Source organism: Micropterus dolomieu, linkage group LG18 (genome assembly GCF_021292245.1).
Source record: "Micropterus dolomieu isolate WLL.071019.BEF.003 ecotype Adirondacks linkage group LG18, ASM2129224v1, whole genome shotgun sequence".
Taxonomy (NCBI): Eukaryota; Metazoa; Chordata; class Actinopteri; order Centrarchiformes; family Centrarchidae; genus Micropterus; species Micropterus dolomieu.
This window is the reverse complement of record NC_060167.1, coordinates 17,223,960-17,244,870: the sequence shown is the minus strand read 5'-3', so window position 1 is coordinate 17,244,870 and position 20,911 is coordinate 17,223,960. Positions and strand designations below refer to the sequence as shown.

The window sequence follows — 20,911 nt, the reverse complement described above, 5'->3', positions numbered from 1 at the left end:
TTCAGTATCAGTTAAAGATGAATGATTTTACTTAAACTGGTAATTGTTGGTATTAATTCAAATAATTAAGTAGTTTTGTACAGCTGGATAAATAACAGACATTTTCTACACAATATTTTCAGTTAAATGTAAATGTTCTATATTTGTATAGCACCTTTCTAGTCTTTGTGACCACTCAAAGTGCTTTTACACTACAGCGCATTCACCCATCAAACACTGATGCAACAGCCTTCGGGGAATTCAGGGTTCAGTGTCTTGCCCAAGGACACAACGACGGGTAGCCTGGAAGAGCCTTCCGATTAACGAGTAACCTGCTCTACTTTTTGAGCCACTAAACAGTTAAACAGTGGATGTCAATTACTCACGCACCTAAATCTGACCTTTTTACTCTCACTTGCAAATTGTAACCAGAACAGTGTGACAGCATATGAAAAATGGAAGAACGTGGCTGCTGAAATATTTCTAATACTTAACAGTTTTAGTCAGATCTTGCTACACTGAGAGAAGTAACTCTTTTTGGTTAAAGGAAACCAATTTAGCTTATATTCATTCATCTGCAACCACTTGAGCTCCTAGCACAGATTTCATACAAGGCTGCAAGTGTATTTCTTTTCCTTTTAATTTTTCTACAATACGTACAAAAGGAGATTCATTTCATAATGCAAAGCATTGGTAATAATCTATTTATTAAAAAAATAAATGAAAACAAAACAAAAAACATTTTAAAATACACATAAAATAATACAGTATTATCATGCTAAAACACATACAAGTTTCTGTTTCCAAACAAAGGTATAAACCATGACACAAACAATAGCCTTAACTTAATATACCTAAAAGTTTTTAAAAGTTAAACAGTCAGGGAATGTTTAATCCTCACATGGGATTTTACCTCTTCAAAGTTAGTCAAGAGGAGCAGCAATGAAGGAGAGATTAACTTTCCTGAAGAATCGGGGTCAGCACAACAGAGAAAGTGGTAATTCAAACTCTACTGAATATCAGCTAACTAGCTCGTTTATGTCCCTCTGTTAGGTGATATATAAGACAAGTATACTCCTTATGTCCAGATCTGATATTTTCCTCCTTTCTATCTATACTAAATATCAATCATTTTCATCTCTCTATCTCGAGGAACACGATTCTTTTGGCTACGGCCTCCTCACCGTATTTCTCTAGCAGCTGCTGTCGGACCACAAGATCAGCTGAGTGCAGAAGACTGTCGTCACAGCGATCCCAAAACAGTGCTGAAAAGGAGGAGGGATTCAGAAGCAGATCCAGAGCAGCAGAGAAGTCTCCGCTGGTCTTCAGCAGGGCTTTGGTCACACTGGCTAAGTCCTGGAACAGAAATAGTAAGGAGAGGTTAGAAAATGGTTTGAAACAGACAGATAGAGTGGAGTATAAACAATTAATTATTAAATGGCAATGCAGTCTAAATGATACATTTTAAATCTCCTGCACCACAGTGCTCACCTGCTTCGTCTTGTTCATCAGCTCTCTGATTCGCTGCTTGTTCTCTTCCAACTGGACCTGAGTCAGTGAAAACGCAGCGTCGTCTTTGTCTATTCGTGGCTGTTGTTTGGCTAGAGCTACTGTACTTTCACCAACAATGGACTGAGAGTCTTCTTCCTGAGATTCACTGTCAAATATGAACAGGTGGGCCTCGGAGGCCTTTGTGGCTACAGGCTCAGGGCAGCGAGTCTGTGGTAGGCTGCTGCTAGTGGAGGTCTGAGTCTCTTGCACTTCCTCCTGGAGGCTGGGTCCATATCTGTTGTTGGACTGTGTAGAGACAGGCTCTGCTGTGTCTGAAGTGGAGTCTGTCAATATGGGCTGTATCGTCCCTGTTGCGGTCGGGTTTTGGAGATCTGGAGCTTCATCTTCTTCGAACTGAGAAACAGGAACATAACAATAATTAAACAATAACACGACTCTCGCAGATTATTTTAAGTAAAGTGAGCAAAAGATGACAGCAACTTAATCATAGTTGATTAATTAATTAGTTGATAGACAAAATAATCAGAAACATTTAGACAATCAACTAATTGTTTTAAGTTAAGTTCAATCTTTCAAACTCTGAGGATTTACTGTTCTATAGACCAAAAGATTGATGGAGAAAATAATCTGGAATAAAGTAATGTAATGTTTATTAAACTATATATTTCTGAAATTGCTTGAGGGATTCTTAATAAATTCATAATAAGCCAACAAATAACAAACATAACAACACTGATGATCAAGACAGTTGGTGAGAAAACACCAGAATTATGTGAAACTATCATTTTGTCACCACTAGTCACTGAACTCAACAATCCAAATTTAGACCATTTAAATGCTCGTGAACAGGGGAAGTCAGTTGATTTTATTGAATAGTATTATATTCATGTAGAGTGATGGATATTCCCTTTGGGGGAGGAATGGAGGAGGTAATATGAATAGTCATTCAGAGTTATCAGGAAAATATATAAATAAATACTGTACCCGTTTTCTTAACTATTTAAGGTACTTATAATACTGTACTTTACGGTAGGTACAATATCTACCCATTTCATAATGTTTGTCAGGCTTATGATGCCTAACTGTATGTGTGTGTTTGTGGGGTGGATGTGGTTTCTTTACTGAGTTTGAGTGGGTGCGTGGTTGCACATGCAGTTCAATGTAAAATGGCCTTGCTGTTATAAGTGTGCTATTGCAAAATCTTCCAAAATCTTACCTCACTTTCATCTTCAAACTCTTTTGTAGCCAACTCTAGAATCCCCAACTTTCTCTTTTCTTTCTTCTTCTCTCCTTTCTGTGGCACTGAACTGGATTCTGTAACTGCAAAACAAGACAATTTATGCCCAACTGGTAGAGGTATAACAAACCTGCTTGTGCTGTTTCAGAGACAGTAGCTCGCGCACTCTCTTCTTGTTGACTCTCTTCCACTGCTGCCGTGCTCTTTCCTCTGGCTCTCTTAGACGGCGGCTGGTCTGCTGTTGTGTCTTTTTGAAGAGCGGACTTAACGGCTGATTTAGTTTTCTTCGAGGGCTGGGGAGATGATGACGGTTGCTCAGCAGAACTTGATGCTGATCTGAGTTTTTTGCCATACGGTTTAGGCGATAACAACTCCTCAAGCTGAAGCTGCCTGCGTGTAAACCGACGCTGTGGTTGTTCCCGCTCGGGGGAGGCCTTCTGCTTCTCTTTTGGCTTCTTCTGAGAGGAGGTGTCAGGCAGGGATCTGGGCTGAGCTGCTGGAGAGTCCTCTGGCGCGCTTTCTTTTTGTGGAGAGACGATTGTTTGTGGTTCATCTGTTTCTGGTTCTGTGCTCTCAGCTGGAATGGGGTGAGCATCTGTCAGTGGGTCCACACAAGGATCCTCTGTGATCTGGGGGGAGTTAGGTGTTTCAGCTTCTACCGTCCCTGCTTGTGTGCTTTCAGTTGGTTGTTTATCTATCTGTGGGCTCACATGTTGCACTTCTCCTCCTGGAGAGGCCGATGTTTGAGCCTCTACAATTTCTTGTTGTGTGCTTTCAGCTGGTATGGACAGGTCTTCAATCTGTGGAGACACCAAACCTGTTCTGTTCAGTTCTGCTTATTTGAATGAATTATTAAAATCACTTACAAATATGTTTGTTGCAACAGTGAGTTCTGGTTAGTACCTGTGTTAGGTCTGATTCCACTGAATGTGTCTGAAGAGGGTCTGCCGCTGTTGAATCTGTCCAAGGAGAAGCAGCAGCTTGTGCAACATCTGTCTCTTGATTTCCTTCTACCTAAAAGCAAACAGATGAGACCCTTTATGTCTATAAAAGATGGGACTGAGCTGAATTTGCATTTTGATTTGCATTTTCTGTTGCAATATACCGTGTATGTTTTTATGATTATCATGTTTCTTAAAATGTTTTAAAGTAGCAGTGGGTACAATTAATTTTTTATTATTATTTGGCACCACCCAGTGGTAGTATTAACTAATACACTGCACCAGGCAGCCTCTGTCTCATCAAGCAGTTTTTGTTTTGGTTATTTTGATGTTGTCAACATTTTTCAGTAGCTATTTCACAGTGTGATAACTTTAGACAAAACAATGTTATGTTAATTTACATGGAAGTTTTGTTCTTTACACAGTTGTACCAAAGAGGACATGCTTTTGACTTTTCCCTGTTAAAAGCTAAGAGCTCATAAATGTTACGTATTAACTTAATGATGACATGGCCAATGAATGCTTCATAACATGAAGTTACTGCTAATAACACCACTGTTTCCCTGGTATTACTTGGCCACATCGATTGCTTGCCACTTATATTGAAAGTTGTCTCATATTTTGTTCACAAGCATTTACATACATGAGGGGGATATATTACCTTTTAATATATTGTAGTACAATATACCACCAAAACTAGCAATAAATGTCAAAATAGTTGAATAAACCCCTCTCTTAACACCTTAAAACCTAAACATTAAGAGACATTAACAGATGCTGGATTTATTGCAGGGCTGAAATGTATTAGTTTAGATTACAGTTGTACTGTTTCAACATTTTAAAGAAATGTAAAGAAACACCTTCCAGGTACATTACCTTGGTCTCCTCCTCTGCTTCCTTGGTGTCTTCCTCTGTTGGTGCATCCTCCACAACCTCTGACCGTTTCTTTGCCAGTCGTACTCTGTAACGGTATTTCATGGACTGCCAGCTGTGACTGGTCACACGCTGCTTCTCCATCTCTTGCCAGAGCCGGTTTCCTCCAACCTCTGTGTTGTGTTCGCGGACATAATTCAAAATGGCAGCATCATCTTCAGGTGTGTAGGCAACCCTGCCTAATTATAATGAAGGAATGAAAGTATATAAATCAGCAGATTAAAACAAATAAACATAGCAAGATAAAATCCAAATTTGATAATGATTGGTACAGCTAAACCAGCTATTTTTTATTTTAGGTGTTGCCCAAATCTTTGCACAAAATGTTGACAAATACATCATACCTCCTAAGAAACCGGAGCTCTCTTTGCTATTGTTGAGTCTAGCAGAGTGTCTTGTGTCCACTCCAGGATTTAACCTGTAGTCTTCTAAGTTTAGCTGTTCATCCTTCTCAACACAGTTGATAATGTACTGGGTGGACACGTACCTGAGGAGAAACAACTTTTGCTAAATTACATATTATCGAGCTGATCACATACACACGGCAATGCTTCAGCTTACTGTGCGAAAACTTAAAGAGGTGGTATTATGCTGTTTGGCTTCTCTCTCTTTTATCGAGTTATATACCTTTTTTGTGCATGTACTAGGTTTGCAAAGTGAAAAATCCCAAAGTCAAGCCCAAAGGGAGTTCCCATCTCCCACAGAAAACACTGCTCTGCACTGCTTGAAAACAGCTCGTTTGTACTCCAGCCACTTGAATGCGCCTCATATAACGCTCGCCAAGCGGCTAGTCCGACACGCCCTCAAAAACACCGGTGGAAAAACACTGAGCTGCAGCACACACCTCTCCTCTCCCTTCCACGGCACGTGCAACTCCCAACAAAGATCAATTAGAGACAAGATGCATCACTCCATAACTAAAATGAAGCCTTCAACACAGGGTGAAAAGAGGAGCTGCAGCAATGTGCAGTATGAAAAAAAAATATGTTTTTTTTTAAATTACACCATGTAAACCTGTTCTGGTACAACCCCTTAATAAGATTTTGAACCTGAAAATGAGCATAATATGACCTCTTTAAAAAATGTTCTGTCACCAGAAAGCAGGTACAAACCTCAATGAGCCATGTTAATATACAGATAATTTTTCCGGTGACAGTTAAAGTGTCACAAACTACAGCTAATGTGAAGCAGCAAAGCAGCAGAATTGAAATGTTTAAAACAAGCATGGCGGAATTATTTTCAATGACCCTCAAAAGACTGGCCGTGCACAAACATCTACTCTGTACTACTTGTAACAGTAGGCATGGTAAAATACAAAATGTCCCATATCTTTACATCAATACGTACATTCTTTCTACCCACTGTGTGATGAGACAGACTTTAGCTCACCTGGTGTAAGGCTGAGATGTGATTTATTTACTGTCAGTATGTGGTTAACTGAGCTATATTATGTGAGCAGACAATTAAGCAAATATTAAAGAGGTGGTATTATGCTTTTTGTCTTTTTCCCTCTCCTTTATTGAGTTATATATCTTTTTTGTGCATGTAACAGGTTTGCAAAGTGAAAAATCCCAAAGTCCATCCCAAAGGGACTTCCCATCTCCCACAGAAAGCACTGCTCTGGACCGCTTGAAAACCGCTCGTTTGTAGTCCAGCCCATCACTTCCTTTACTTGTGACATCACAATGAAAACGCATCATAAAGCTTGCCAAGCGGCTAGCGGGGTAACGCACGCCCTCAAACCAAGCTAGTCTTGAGCGGAGGCCCTTTGGCTCGACTCGCCTTTGTTTGGTTTTCCATTGTAGAAATGTTGTACCTGTACCTGCTTCCAGGTACTTTTTTTCGTATCAACTCACCTCCGTCGAGGTTCCAAGTGAGCTGAGGGATACTAAAATGTAACGTGAAAACACGACAGACTGCTGATTGTTCAGAGAGAATCGTCACTATTCACAGCATCATCATTGCGTGCACCAGACAGAGGCCAGCAACAGAAAGTTTTATATTTTACAGTTTTCATATGGAATTTCATCACTAAATCCACTTCTGAGAAGTTTTGAGATGAGAAATCAGCTGTGTAGATTTCGAATATTGAATATTGTTTTATGAGAAGTGATGGCGGAACAAAAATGTGCTTGAATATTGTGTGAGTTGAGGAGCTCTGCAAGTGTCAGGCCGGCCAGCCGCCCGCTCACAGAGCCCTCTGCTCCCGCCGTCACACAGACCGCTGCAGCATCAACGGCAGAGGAAAACACAGCTGGAAGATTTTCATACCGCTTATCTGTCTTTACATTCTGAGTAATGTTGAAACGTTTTAACTTGAGAAAGAGAAAGCTGTGTGGATCGCTGGTGTGTGTGTCGCATTGAACATTATGTTGCGGCAGTTGTGCGTGGCGTCGCTATGACGACAAGCTACGTACTATCTCTGGGTACTATCTGCAATGGAAAACGGAGCAGGGCCGAGTAGAGTCAAGTCTATCAATTTGCGCTATGGAAGCATTTTTCGGCAAGGCAGCGTAGATCGTCAGAACACCGGCAACAGTTCAACGTTTAGTCCTGATGGTAAGATGTGGAACAATTGTTTCTTACGACCCACCCTTCTCTGCTTCTGATTGGCTAGTAGTCCATACCTTGGAACTGCGTATGTGCAACTCCCAACAAAGATTTTGTACAAGTAAGGTGCTTCATTCTGTAGCTCAAGAGCGGAGCGTACAACACATAGGGTGAAAAGAGGAGCTGCAGCAATGTGCAGAATGAGAAACATATGGTGTTTTTTGAAAATTAAACCATGTAAACCTGTTCTGGTACAACCCCTAATTAAGATTTTGAACCTGAAAATGAGCATAATACCACCTCTTTAAAATAAAAGCTTGCCATGTCTTAAAAATTGACCACTGTTCAAATCTCCCAAGTGCTCTACTGTGGAAGTGGTATGTTCTGCTAAACTGTGGGTCAAATGTCATATGACAGATAAATTGGTAGAATAAACACATCAACATTGCTAAAGAGTATTTCTCCTGACATAAACCCTTTCTAATGGCATCCCAGTCCTACACCTACCAGTGAGCAGTTGTTTCAGGAATAGAGCCTCTTTCCTCTGGGTTAATCAGCAGGATTGCTCCTGGCTGCTGGACATTGCACAACAAACCTCCCCCAGCTGTGATGAGCGGCTGAAGTTTGCGTTTAACAGGACCCGGGCGCAAGAAGAAAGACATGGGTTCGCCGTCCACGGTCAGAAATAGAACGGGGGAGATTTTAGATTTGGCCACATCCCGCTGTTTGGATGATGCGGTCAACATGTCTCACCTGGTGGAAGAGGGGAAATTACAGAGTTGACGGTACTTAATACATGTAAAATATTAATGGTGGTGCTCTGTTATTAACATTATGAGCACACACACTGAAGTACAATCAGAACCTGTCAATCGTTGCTCCAGAGGCGCACGACGTCTGACTTAAATAGCAATTGTAAATCGCTTTAGATAGAAGCGTCAGCTAAATGAATGAATGTAAAATGTAAAAAACATTCGATGGTTTACATTTCTCACATGTGAGGACTTGCTCGTCTTACATTTTAGTATAATTAACATGTTTGGGGTTTTGTACTGTTAGTCAGACAAAACAAGCCTTTTCAAATAATTACATCATGGGCTCTGGATGACTGTGCCAAGCAATTGTCACTGTTTCTGGATTTCTTTACAGACAAAACGATTCATAGATTAAATGAATAAAAACACAGTCAACCATTTGCAAAGCACCTGCTTCTCAATGACTTTGCTTCTCCCATAACTAGTTGCAGCCCTTCACTGCCAGTTTATTAGGAAATTTAGATACAGTTAAATGTAATGCAGCCTAATACAACAACACTGCAATAAATCCTACATTCATGAAGGTTAACTGCTCAGTTTTTGTTAAACTGGTCGTTTTGGAGGATATAGTTTGGGATGCTCTTGAATTTTATTGTATCATTCTGAGAGGTTTCTAATATTTTGTCCAAACCATTTCTATCAGTGAGTGTATGTTTGCACCTGCTCTTATCTGGGGGCTGTAAGAGACAGTATAAAGGTGACTGTTATTTGGCCAAGAGCACTTATCAGTAGACATAGCCCGGTGTTACTGCAGATTTGTAAGTTAGTTTACTGAACTAACTTACCACTAACTAGTAAGTTAACGTTAACCTAATTTAACCGCACTTAAGTTAACCTAAAAAAGTAGTCAACACTGACTTCAGCTCTCACGTGAGCGACTGTTTCGGGTGGTTAACGTTACAGAAGCCAAGTCTGGTTAGCATGTTTAGCTTTAACGTAGCGTTAACCCGTTTAACGGCAGCATTGCTGCATAATTAGCAGATTATATGGTTACAAACAACACTGCTTAGATTAGACACTGAATTTTAAAGTTACCTTGCAGTTTGTTTACTTCCTGGGAGAGCTTTCCCGCCGCGACGAAAACCCAAACAAAACCTTCTTCCGGGTTTTCTTCTTCTTCTTCTTCCTAGTGTCGCAATACCGCCCCCGCTGTTTATAGCATTAATGCATCTCCCTAAATTTTACCACACCACGATTTCCTGCATTCCCATGTGGCTGTTCAACAAGTAACATTGACATGTGTGTAAAGCCACTTTGTATTTATATCACTGCCATTAAATCTGTTAAATCACTCAAATACTGTACCCTGTAAAACATCCACTCACCTACAATTTGTAATGTATTTACAGTTTAAAATACACACTGTACTTTAACATAAATCCTCCACGCTGTTTATACTGCATATAGACATAGTATGCATACTATACTATAGTATACATTCATACTGTGCATAACCACCCACTTCATGTATCTACATTAAATCTATCACATTACCCATTTCAGTATTTTGATTAGAATTTGATTACAATTTAAGTAGCTTCATAATATTTCAGTGCTGTATGTCTCTTTTTATTTTCCTATGCATTGTTCTTGGAACTGTGTGTAACACTGAGAGCAACTTAAAACTGGAATCAAAGTCGTAGTAGGTGTACACATACTTGGCCAATATATATGATTCAGAATCTTATTTGTTTAAACAAGTCTCGTGAAGATATGGATACAGAGGCCAGCATTTCAGAAATAGTGTAAAACTAATGTATAGAAAGTTTAGGTGAAAAAGATGCATTAGAAACTTGTAAATGCTGCTACTGACACTCCAATTTACTAATTCAAAGAAGAGTCCCAGTGTCCCAGTAAGCCATGACAGTGAGCCAGCAAGCATAGATGATATAGGATGACCTTCCTCTTTTGGAAAAGCACATGTCAGATTAATTGCTAAAATGTGTCTTAAAATTATTACATTATGTTTACATGTTCAAAATGTATTGTAATGGGAGCATAATTTAGTCACTTTTTCCAGGCAGTGTGTATGATATACAGGGTCGGGACCACACACAGTCAGAATACTGATGATGTTATGTTCACAGAACAGTATACTAACAGCTCTTTTGCATGAACAACCCAAATGAACTGTGAGCTTACTTCAGCAGAAGAAAATTACATCTTTGGAATCACCCACGTAAACACTGATAGTCCAGTGGGAGCTATTACTTTTGATCAGTTGATTGCCCCCCTGAGGAAGGTGTGTGTGTATGAACATGGGGGATAACTGCTGCACTGCTTTCAGCACCTCATTATGATTACTATAGTCATTAAATGTGCTAAATTTAAAGCTGAACATTTTTCTTTTAAAGAATTTAAACTGAATAAGTCCAGAGATTGTGTTGTGGGAACATGACTAATGTTTGTTTTCTGCAGAAGTTAATTACAATCAATGAACTTAACTGCTATGGCAAAAATGTGATGCTACAGCTTATATTGTTTTTTCTTGTTTTAGCAGGGGATCAGACAAAAGTAGTGTAGAGAAATTCAACAACTATGACCATATACGTCTGCATTTGCCCATTTACTTCTACTATTCAAAAGCCATCTGACACAAACCTCCTCCTCTGCCTCAGTGTTATGATACAGAATATTGTCCAATATAAGACTGTTATGATTTGTTCTCTATCTTGGGATGTTCTGAGCTACCCTTTCCGGTGCATATGACACTGAGCACATGCACTCAACTTCTTTGGTCGGTCATGGCGAGGCCTGTTTTGAGTGGAACCTGTCCTGTTGAACCGCTGCATGGTCTTGGCCACCGTGCTGCAGCTCAGTTTCAGGGTCTTGGCAATCTTCTTACAGCCTAGGCCATCTTTATGTAGAGTAACCATTCTTTTTTTCAGAGAGTTATTTGCCATGTTGAACTTCCAGTGACCAGTATGAGAGCGATAACACCAAATTTAACACACCTGCTCCCCATTCACACCTGAGACCTTGTAACACTAACGAGTCACATGACACAGGGGAGGAAAAATGGCTAATTGGGCCCAATTTGGACATTTTCACTTAGGGATGTACTCAAAAGTGAGTACAGCAGTTTAGACTTAATGGCTGTGTAATGTGTTATTTTGAGGGGACAGCAAATTTACACTGTTATACAAGCTGTACACTCACCACTGATTCCTAAAGACGGGAAAGCAATGATTCCATTGTGTCTCCAAATATTCTTACACAAATTTATTCCCACTCAGAAAGCACACAAACAAATGTCTTATTAACTCAAAATCTCTCAAAATGGGAAAAATGTGGGGCTCATTTATACTGCAATATGTTGACACAAAATGACTGGATTAAATTATTATTAATTATGAAATTATTTAAAATTATGTTCAAGGTGTTATACGTGAACTGTGTTCTAAATGCTTTCTTTGTATATATTTAAAATATATATATAATAACTTTTTTCTTGTTATGTTTGCTTTTGTGATAGTTTAGGTATCTGCTTCAGTGTTTTTTTTATTTGCCTATAACTAAAAAAGCTTAAAATTTATAAAATATCATTGTTAAAAATATAATCTGTTAGTTCATTTTGATTTTATCCTGTGTTGATCCAAGCTAATCAACATTTCTTAACAACATTAGTGACTCATTATTACTGTTTGACGTTGTGAAATAGCCCAGCTTTAACTTGACTTATTCTTGGTTCAGTTGAGCTGGGAGGCCATGGGAAGGAATTGGGCTGTCCTGTTTACTGTATCACCTCACTGACCTTGCCTCCCTCACAGTCCTGACAGCTACATTATTGTTATTGGCCTCTATTGTTCCTCTCCCTCCTTAGCTCAACCAGCTGAAACAATACACCAGCTGCTGAAGTGCTGCAGCTCCTCCAAGTCGATGTGTGTTTATGAACAATCTGTAATAATTAGACAGATGCATAGAAATTCACTCCTGCAGGCTGACTATGATCCATCTTCGACCCGAACCTCTGCCGTCAAATGATCAACTCATTCCTGAGTCATCATCACACCACAAGGCTGATCTACTGTATTATTATCAGTTGATTTTTTTCCAATCTGAATCAGCAACTGTAGAGAGGATGTGTGGTCAGGTCACTGCAGCATAACACAGTTTGGTTTGGTTTGGTTTTGGCTCTAGCAGAGGAAAGTTTCCCTGCAGTGAGATTCAGCAGTTGTTTCCAGCCTGCAGAGGGAGATATTTAACTACTTTACAATACATCGGGCGTCAATCAAACAGTCTATCTATCAGTCAGTCTATTACTGATCATTTTGGTCCAGCAGAATTGATTTATATTCTTACTGTATTCCAAATATAGAGCATAGTAATCTGATCTGCTTAGCTGTCAGTCGAGTGCATCCATTTGCAGAACTGCCATTTGGAAACTGTTTTAGTAAACAGAATAAACCTCATGCATCAATATGCATATTTACAAAAAATTACTCGATGAATCCTTAGCCACTGGACTACAGACCTCTCCTGAGACTTCATGACTGCCTGTGGGGAGGTGTGTGGGTCTTGGGGAGACAGATCGAGACTCCAATGCCAGTGCGTTTTTTTAAATTTTTTGCCTTGTCATTGGCACGCTGCAATCCTCTGTTTGGATGTGCTGCTTGGGTAAAACTAGACTAAAGGCGACCCGGGTCAGTCTGAACTACTCTAGGGCCTCAGTTTCATTATAGCCATATAGAAGAGCGTTGCTACTGATGATAACAAGACAAACTGCCCTCCTTGAATCTTTGTCGTGGAGAAGATGGTACAACTTCAGAGGGGCCAACTTTTACCGGTCTTGTCAGCTACTGCCAGGCTCTCCCTCTAGAAAGTTTTAGCCTTTCTTTTCAAATATTAGCTCATTTCTATTTCTGCAGATACTCTGTGAGAAAGGGTTTTAAGCTCTGTCATGCCTCCTAAAAAAGTCAACATTGAAAGACTCCTTCACAGTGAGACAGAAAGGCTGGCATTTACCAGTTGGAGATGAGTTAGCTAAAAAAAAAAAATCATGATGACACTTGATGAGATAGTGACACTGTTGTGCAGACAGCATTTGGTAAACACCACATTTTAGACGCCTGTTCTTTAAGTACACTTGACACACATATTTGAGTACACATATTTTGAGAGGACTTTGTTCAACTGAGACATTTGACAGTGCCAGTTGACTGGGTGGGACATGTGGGGGATTTGATATTGGCCAACGGCCAGTACTCTTGATGTGAAAGTAAGTTTAAAAATAACAAACTGTTCTGTACAGTGTAGAAATGCTCTCGTGATTGATTGTGATGTGAAACATCACAGTGTTTTTCCGCCTACCAACATTTTGAAAATTTTTTCTGTGTGGCTTCAGCTTTAACTGGCAAGGCTTAAACCACATCACATCACCTCAGTCAGGTGAATTTTTCCTGAGAGATTCACTTGCTCTTTAACGCCATTAATTGGCACTTGAGTGGAAAGTTAGTGCGATTTGATGTGACCTGGTTTAAGTTGTTCTGTTATGTGACTCAAATGAAGGCACTGCTGGTGAATGTACTGTACATCATTCCTAATTTGTTTTGGTGAAGTGAAAGGATTGACAGCCTCTCAATGTATTTATCATATTTTCAGTGACACTCCTAACCAGAGACTACACTGTGAAAAGTTTGTGAAAGCATTTTGTCTGAAAGAGACATTTTCTTGATATGAAGCACTAGGGAAACGCAAATATCTGAAGATGAGAACCAAAATACACAGTCCACAGTCCAAATGGTTTTTGTACAGATTAAACAATTTAAAAAATCAGCCCACCAGCACATTCCCGTTTCCAATCTTTATGCTATACTAAGCTAAACTAAGATAACCTGACTGTAGTTCATATGAATTGTACAGACATGAGAGTGGCTTGATGTTCTCATGAAAATCTTCACAAAAAAGCAAATAAGAGTATTTCCTAAAATGTCAAGCTTATTCCTGTAAAATGAAAGATCTTTTTTTAAAATGTATTTTCACTTTTGTTTGTGATTTAAATTGTGTGGGGTTTGGATCTCATCATAAGATCTTTGCTTATTTCCTTCTCTTTCTGTGTTATTTATGCTCCTTTTGACTTCATATCAAGAAAAGGTCTCTTTCAGGCAAAATGTCTTTACACAGCAAACAGTAAGAAATACTGAGAGACTAAAAAGGTAAATTATAACACTCAGGAAACAGGAATGATGTACAGTATGTTGATCAGCACTGTCCTCATTTGAGTCATGTATCAGAAAAGCTTAAGCCAGGTCACATTTCATCACATTACACTAACTTTCCACTCAAGTGCCAATTAATAGTATTAAAGAGCAAGCAAATGAGTGAATCACTTGCAAGAGAAATTACCTAACAAAGGTGATGTGATGTGGTTTAAGCACTGCCAGTTAAAGCCGAAGCCACACAGTGTCTGAAAAGTGTTGGTGGGCGGAAAAACACAGAACATGTTTGTCATATTTACGTTTACTTTCATGTCAAGAGTATTAGTTGTTTTCATGTTTGCCAATATTAAATCACCCATGCATCCAACCAAGTGAATTGGCACTGTCAATTTAAAATCTTTAAGTATAGTTCTGATTCTGTTCTTAAAGAAGAGGTGTCTAGAATGTAGAGAATTGTTGCAAGCCACGAATAGAGCTACACTTCCTGTAGCCTACACATTTATGAAAGCTGACTTCATACTACAGGCTCTATAACTATTATAGGATTAGAGTAAGAAAGAAGAACTGAAAAATCTGGAGCATCATGCTACACTAACTGTAGTCATTTTTGCTTTATTGGATATGGAAACCAGGGATGTTGCAGTCATATGGTGTGCTGCTTAACTACTAGGACACATCCTAACAGTTTTATCATAATATATAATTGTAAGAATTATTTTATATTAAGAACAAAATACCTACTCTCTTTTTACAACTTTTTAAACTGCGTATCTACATGCTTGCTTCTGTTGGAAGCCTTAAATGTTTTCCTACACAGCTCACAAGAACATAAAGTGCCTTGATATAAATTCCACAGGGGTTTTCTATTTAAACACCAGATTAAACAAAACTGTTTCTCCAGAGCTATATTCATCTTACAGTGGCAGGTGTATCACTTCAGAAACAATGATTGCACAAGGACACCACACACACACACACACACACACACACACACACACATATATCAGGTATCAAACACTGGTAGGAGTAAAATTCCTTTCTGATACTAAAACAAAAGAATTTAAAGCGAAGCTGCTGTTTCTGAAGGAGCTCAAACAAAAACAAAACTTCCTTGTGTAAATCACAGTCGCTATCTTTGGACTTGGCTCTGTGTGGATGGACAACAGCAGAAATATACTTTCTGAAAATTAGTTGGCAGTTTAGCTCAGGAATCTTGGCAGGATTTGGTCAGCAGAGACTGGCCTTAACAAAGTGAGGATATGCTGACTCGACATAAAGAACACATTTAATTACCATCATCATCAACCATCCAAGAGGATCATCCGGGTCAGAGCCAGAAACCCCCCACCACCATCATCTGCCAATTCAAAAGCTTATTTTTAGGGGCCAAACTTCTGCTTTACTCTGCTACATTCTCACGGCCCAGCTGTCTCCGTGTCTCATCTTTTCTCTTTTTGACAGCTCACTCATATTCCTCTTACTCCTGATCAGACCTTATTGTTCCCATTAATTTTCTTTATCCTGGGAACCCAAGAAGAAGATCCCAACAGACACACAAAGAAAGAGAAAGACAGAGAGAGACCCATAACACTTCCTCGTTGCCCATGAGGCAACCTAAAGTATTTTCGACTCTTACACACTCTCATTTCAGTTTACAGTCTACAGTTTAATTTTTACATGTTGCAATATCAGATGACATGTTTATGATGAATTGAATGAGGAGAGGAAGTGAAGGCCCCCACAAAGAATTAGCTCATGATTCTACAGTTCTCCTTAAGTGTTTTAGCGTCTTTCAGCTCAATTCAATCAATTCAGCTTTTTGGTAACCTTTTCCACAACTTTACTGTTTTGGTTCATAGTGTGATTTTAGGTCACAGCAGGCAGCTCATCACCAGTCAGTCAGACACAATTAGTTAGAGACTAGTTGGTGAGCATAGTGGAGCAACCAGCAGTTAAAGCTCAAAAACTGAGCTAAAAGAGAGTGGACATTGGTTTGAATTCACCAGCTAGCAAGAAACACAACTTCAAATTAATGCTACTGTTGCTCCCTGTGTGCAGGATGCATGGGCAAGTTCGCCACGTCAGCTTAAAGTGACCATATTATGGTCATGTTTGGGTTCATACTTTTATTTGGGGGTCCTAGTAGAATGCACACAAGCGTTGACGGTAGAAGCTGAAACACCTAACTGCATTTTAAAATGTTTAACAAACATTTATTATTCTCATACTGTACATTACTGCAGTACCTCTATTCATCCTCTGTTTGAAAGTAACGCCACTTAGAATAACCTGATTCCTAAGGCTTCCTGATCAGCTGGAAACACAGCTGTATCTATGGTAACTATGGGCCCAAGGATCCTGATTTGTTAGTGTCTTTTCCTGCTTATTGGTTGGACAGTGAGTTTGAGGGCATTGCCAAAGAGGAAGAATGGATCCCATCGCACAATCAAGTTTGAGAGGCAGTTCTGTGTGTGTTACCAGTTTAGAGTCAACACTAAGAAGTTATGGAACTACATATTTCCTAAAGTAAGAATTGTATTTCTTATGATCTGTTTCACAACCAAAAGCAGTCGTTTCCTGAGGTTCCATGTAGAGTGAGAAAGCACAAAATGAAGACCAATGTCCATCAAATATATTTGAAAAAAGAATTATTACATAAAGAAGCAAGGGATCATCGACATGTTCTAATATAACTTTTCTAATGTATATGCATATACTGTTTTCACCTGTTAATAGACAGATCTCCTGATATTTTTGATTGATACATTATCAGAAAAAAAACCCAATTCAAGCATTGTGGGTTAAGAAGAAAAATCCTCTCATGGGCAAACATTGAATTGTACTGATAGATATAATACATCTTTACAGTGAATCATATATAAGGTAATATAAAGGTGTTTTAATGTGCTTTATAGATCCAGTGGCTTCTCCTGACTAATATGTAATTTCAACATACATTTGGGCTTGATCCCAATGGTGGATTTTACTAAATGTAAATCTCTTAATATGAATGGAAGCATCTACTGTGAGTAATGGAAAAAAAACGTGCAGTCATGTACTGCATATTTTTTAACTTGCCAAAAAAGTCACACAACAGAAAAGCTTTGTGTAAATGAACTCGTGCGAGACCTGAGGTCTCAGTAGGTTAAAAAGTGAGACTGACTCTGACGTTGTTGCATGCTTTCCCCTTTCTATCCTATTTTTTCCCCAGGTCTCTCTGTAAATTTTATGATTGGGTTAAAAAAAGGGGGCACTTAAAAAAAAAGAAGCAACATGTCCAAAAAACATTTAACTTAAAAATAAATAAAACCACCTCCCAGCTTGCTGATCAAATCTGTATCCACAGACCTTGGTCTTCTGGCACAGTTCAGCAGAGTTCAGATGTTGCAATCGTTCCAACAGGGTGTGTGTGTGTTTGGTAAGAGACACTGAGGACAGCTGATGTAATGACTGCAAAACAGATTTCCAAGAGTTTGGGCGACTGGAATGCTTTCAAAGACGACAGCATTTGGATATGGTTGTTGACGGTCCACGTGCAAGTGCACTTGTATGACTTCAAGTAAGAGGCAGATTTCAAATAAAAAGTTAGAAAATATTTTATTTACAACACCCCCTCTTCCCCTGCCAAACCCAACATCTCATTGATCAGACACAGTAGACCCTTCGCACATATACAAAATAATTTCATAGTAAAACTCAACCACTTTGTAAGAATTTGAAACAAAACAACTACGGCTGAAAAGCCAATTGTGTTTGACAGTCAATTTTATCCATACAAAAATAATATAAATGAATATATATTATACATTATACATGTGTAATATATCTAATGTTATTTAAATGTCATTCATTCCACACAAAAAAACCTAGTCTTAAAAGGCACAATATGGCGTATACTGTTTCATTTTTCAACAAAGAAGTGAAATCATAATGACATTTTGTTGGCTTCACACTTTCTCACAGTTTCTACAGGTGACTGACACTAAAATATGTTACAGGCAATAATCAGATTTCTGTCTTTGGATAAAACTGATTAAAGAGAGATAGCACCTTAACCCTGCCAAAACAGAAAATGACTATTCATTCTGATCATTGTTTTGTGTGTGCTTGCGCGCGAGCTTGTGAGCATTCATGCATCTGTGTGTGTTCACAGAGGTACTGAAGCACGTACACACTGCTGCTGCCTATGACAGTTGTAATGTAACACATACTGTGCTGTGTGACACGTTGTAAAATATTCACAGTGGTGCATTTCTCCTTATGGCACTTGAAGAAGGCTGTGTTGGGCACTCACAAATTTTAAGTTTCAGCTTGGCAATAAGAAAGTCCCCACTCTTTTGGTTAGTCATGGACACCACTCATGATTGGTGCAATAGTTGGTAGTTTCGTAGTTAAGTTGGCAGCCTACTCATTCACAAAATGTTTAGGTTCAGCAGTGGCTAAATGACTGTGCACCGCAAGTTATTCACATGCTGCTGTCTAGACAAGATCTAACACAGATTTTTTCTTTCCTTGATTTCACTTTTCCTGTTCTTCCTCATCTCTTTCTCATTATCAGTCAGCCTGTCTGGCTACCTCCCTTTTAACACGCCAGCAGCACAAAGTGCTTTTTCATCTAATTTCACATGACATGATTTCAAAAATAAAATCTCTTTATTCTCTCTTTGATCTGTCTTCCCACTTTTCTCTATGTGTCCTTTTCTCCTGTTTAATTCTAATATAAGTCCTTCATGATCTCCTGCAGCAGTGGATGTAAGCACATGTCCACCTCCGTCTTTTTCAGCAGCTGGATGAGGTGGACGTGGTCAGTGACGATCTGACGCAGGTCGGTCATTTTCTGGAGCACCTTGGCGAACAGTTGCAGAGAGTCTGGGTGGTTTAGCTTCAGCTGCAGCTCCAGCGAATGTAGCACCGTCTCCTGAAGCTGCTCGATGGGCTTCACATTCAGCAGGCCTGGACGGTCTAGACAGGTCACAGAGAGGATCAATCACTGACATTTCTGGTGAGGGCATCCACGAAAAATTAAAAAAGAAGTACGGGTCCATAAGGAAAGAAAAATATACAGACATAGAAGGAAGGTGATCTACATTTTCAAATTGTAAATGGGATTGAGGGGTGATAACAACCACACATGAATTATCTTTTAGGTCAGCATTCTTGGCTGAAAATCCTTTAAATTAGCTGTCCTTATTACTGGACCTAGCTGTATGATTGCCATTTACAAAAGCCTTCTTATCTTCACTTCAAGCTATAATCTTAGTCAGTTAATAATTGACATATTTGTCTAATTTTCATACTCATCAGGTTCAAGGCCAGACTTTTATCAAGTAGCCACATGTTAACCAGCAATATTAAATGACATAGTTTGGGTTTTAGTGGGCAACCAGCTCTACCTCCCGAGCCACAGCCCCGCAGATATTCATAGTTAACTAAATTGTTCTGATACCAAAATATCATGAAGTTCATGAAACAAATGTAAAAATGTTGAGTGCTTAAAGTAACTTGTTTATAGATACACATTTACCATTCTGCACTATAAGCTGGTAAAAATTTAGTAAAGAAATATGCTTATTTGCTTTGTTGTCAAGAGACTGACATCTCACATTTGTCCATTCAATATGAAGCTGAAGACGTTTAGCTTAGCTTAGCACAGGCACTAGAAAAAACTTCACAAACAAGTCTTAAAGCTCACTAACACTTTAGATAACATTACACGCATCTCATTTGTTTATTCTTACTAACCCCCTCTGCTCTCTTTTTCTTACGTTGCGGGGCAAAGATGCGAAAATAACACATATATTTGCTAAGGGGCTGCAGTAGCTTCAATATCAGCTGCAGTACCCTGCCTAGTGCAGGCACAGGCACGTGAAGGAGTAAAAGAGCTGTGGTGGCCACTCCCAGGCAGAGGAGGAGGTGTTAGCGAAGCAGATGGACAAAGTGACAGGCCCGAGTGAGAAAGAGAGCAGGAGGAGCGTGGAGGTGAAGCGGTAAGCATCGAGTAGCTCAGCCTGTAGGGAGGGAGCAGGGAGGGTCATTTACATTAGGAACATGTTGGGGACATGTAGCCACCACTTTTTGAAAGCATTTGTTAAAAATGTTCTAAAAAATGGCTTGCACCAAGAAATTTTAATTAACAAATAAAAATGCTTTCTCATAGCATTTTTATCGGTTTATTTGTAAATATAGAAGAAACCTCTTGTGGTCCAAAAAAAGTAACTTAAGCAAAAAATAATAATAAGCTACTGCATTATATTTTATTATATTTGTATATTGTTAATTGTCATCTGCCACCTGAATTTTGTGCTTCCCTTTATAAAAATTAAGGCTTTTCCACATAAATTGGTGCAGAAAATGTCTCCAGAATGCATGAAATTAAGTGTTTAATGCTAAAAATCTTCTGGGGGAGGAACCCCAGACCCCCCAATCAAAAACTTAATCTATACATATTTTTTTCCAAATAGCAGGTCTATTAAAATATATTCTTGTCTTGTAGTTATGGAAACCAAACTTGTGCAAATCTAATGTCTGAGTGTTTAATCACACCCCTAATCTGACCCACTAAATGGATCGATGGTGTATTTGTGAGGGGTGTCCGACCGATTTTGGTGGGCTGCCTCGGCCAAAAATGCCTATGCCGATTTTTTGTCCCAGTCCAGCCCTGCTCCACGTGTCCAGTCGTTATGCTAACCTAAGCTTACTCCTGGCTGCAGCTTTATATTAATGGACAGTCACAAGAGTTGTATTGAATTATTCTTTTAATACTACTAAGACTCTTCCTAGGCTAAT

The 20,911-nt window shown here is 39.1% G+C and overlaps 2 protein-coding genes across 5 annotated transcripts in view; both read right to left on the bottom strand.

The window, feature by feature from the left end:
* Positions 1 to 652: 652 nt before the first annotated feature.
* LOC123987423 (telomeric repeat binding factor 2, interacting protein) lies at positions 653 to 9,107 on the bottom strand. Its single transcript, XM_046076316.1, has 9 exons — positions 9,003 to 9,107; positions 7,660 to 7,905; positions 4,947 to 5,089; positions 4,546 to 4,781; positions 3,632 to 3,742; positions 2,895 to 3,528; positions 2,708 to 2,811; positions 1,471 to 1,884; positions 653 to 1,335 (listed from the first exon to the last, which is right to left on the bottom strand). The coding sequence occupies exons 2-9, from the start codon at positions 7,896 to 7,898 to the stop codon at positions 1,114 to 1,116; spliced, it is 2,103 nt and encodes a 700-aa protein (XP_045932272.1). The 5' UTR covers positions 7,899 to 7,905; positions 9,003 to 9,107; the 3' UTR covers positions 653 to 1,113.
* An 8,598-nt stretch (positions 9,108 to 17,705) lies between these two features.
* pparg (peroxisome proliferator-activated receptor gamma) overlaps positions 17,706 to 20,911 on the bottom strand; it is a 35,586-nt gene continuing 32,380 nt past the window's right edge. For all 4 annotated transcript variants that reach the window (XM_046076318.1, XM_046076320.1, XM_046076319.1 and 1 more), the window contains one exon: positions 17,706 to 19,087. In XM_046076318.1, the coding sequence (XP_045932274.1) occupies positions 18,840 to 19,087 (248 nt within the window). In that variant the 3' untranslated portion in view covers positions 17,706 to 18,839. The remainder of the gene's footprint in view (positions 19,088 to 20,911) is intronic.

Bases quoted from the DNA above. Each gene is read 5' to 3' on its own strand.
- LOC123987423 (XM_046076316.1), bottom strand. From the start codon at position 7,898: ATGTTGACCGCATCATCCAAACAGCGGGATGTGGCCAAATCTAAAATC. The intron at 3,743-4,545 runs GTAATGTACCTG...GTTTGCTTTTAG, and splicing joins AAGCAGAGGAGGAGACCAAG to GTAGAAGGAAATCAAGAGAC. The intron at 3,529-3,631 runs GTACTAACCAGA...GTGTCTCCACAG, and splicing joins TGGAATCAGACCTAACACAG to ATTGAAGACCTGTCCATACC.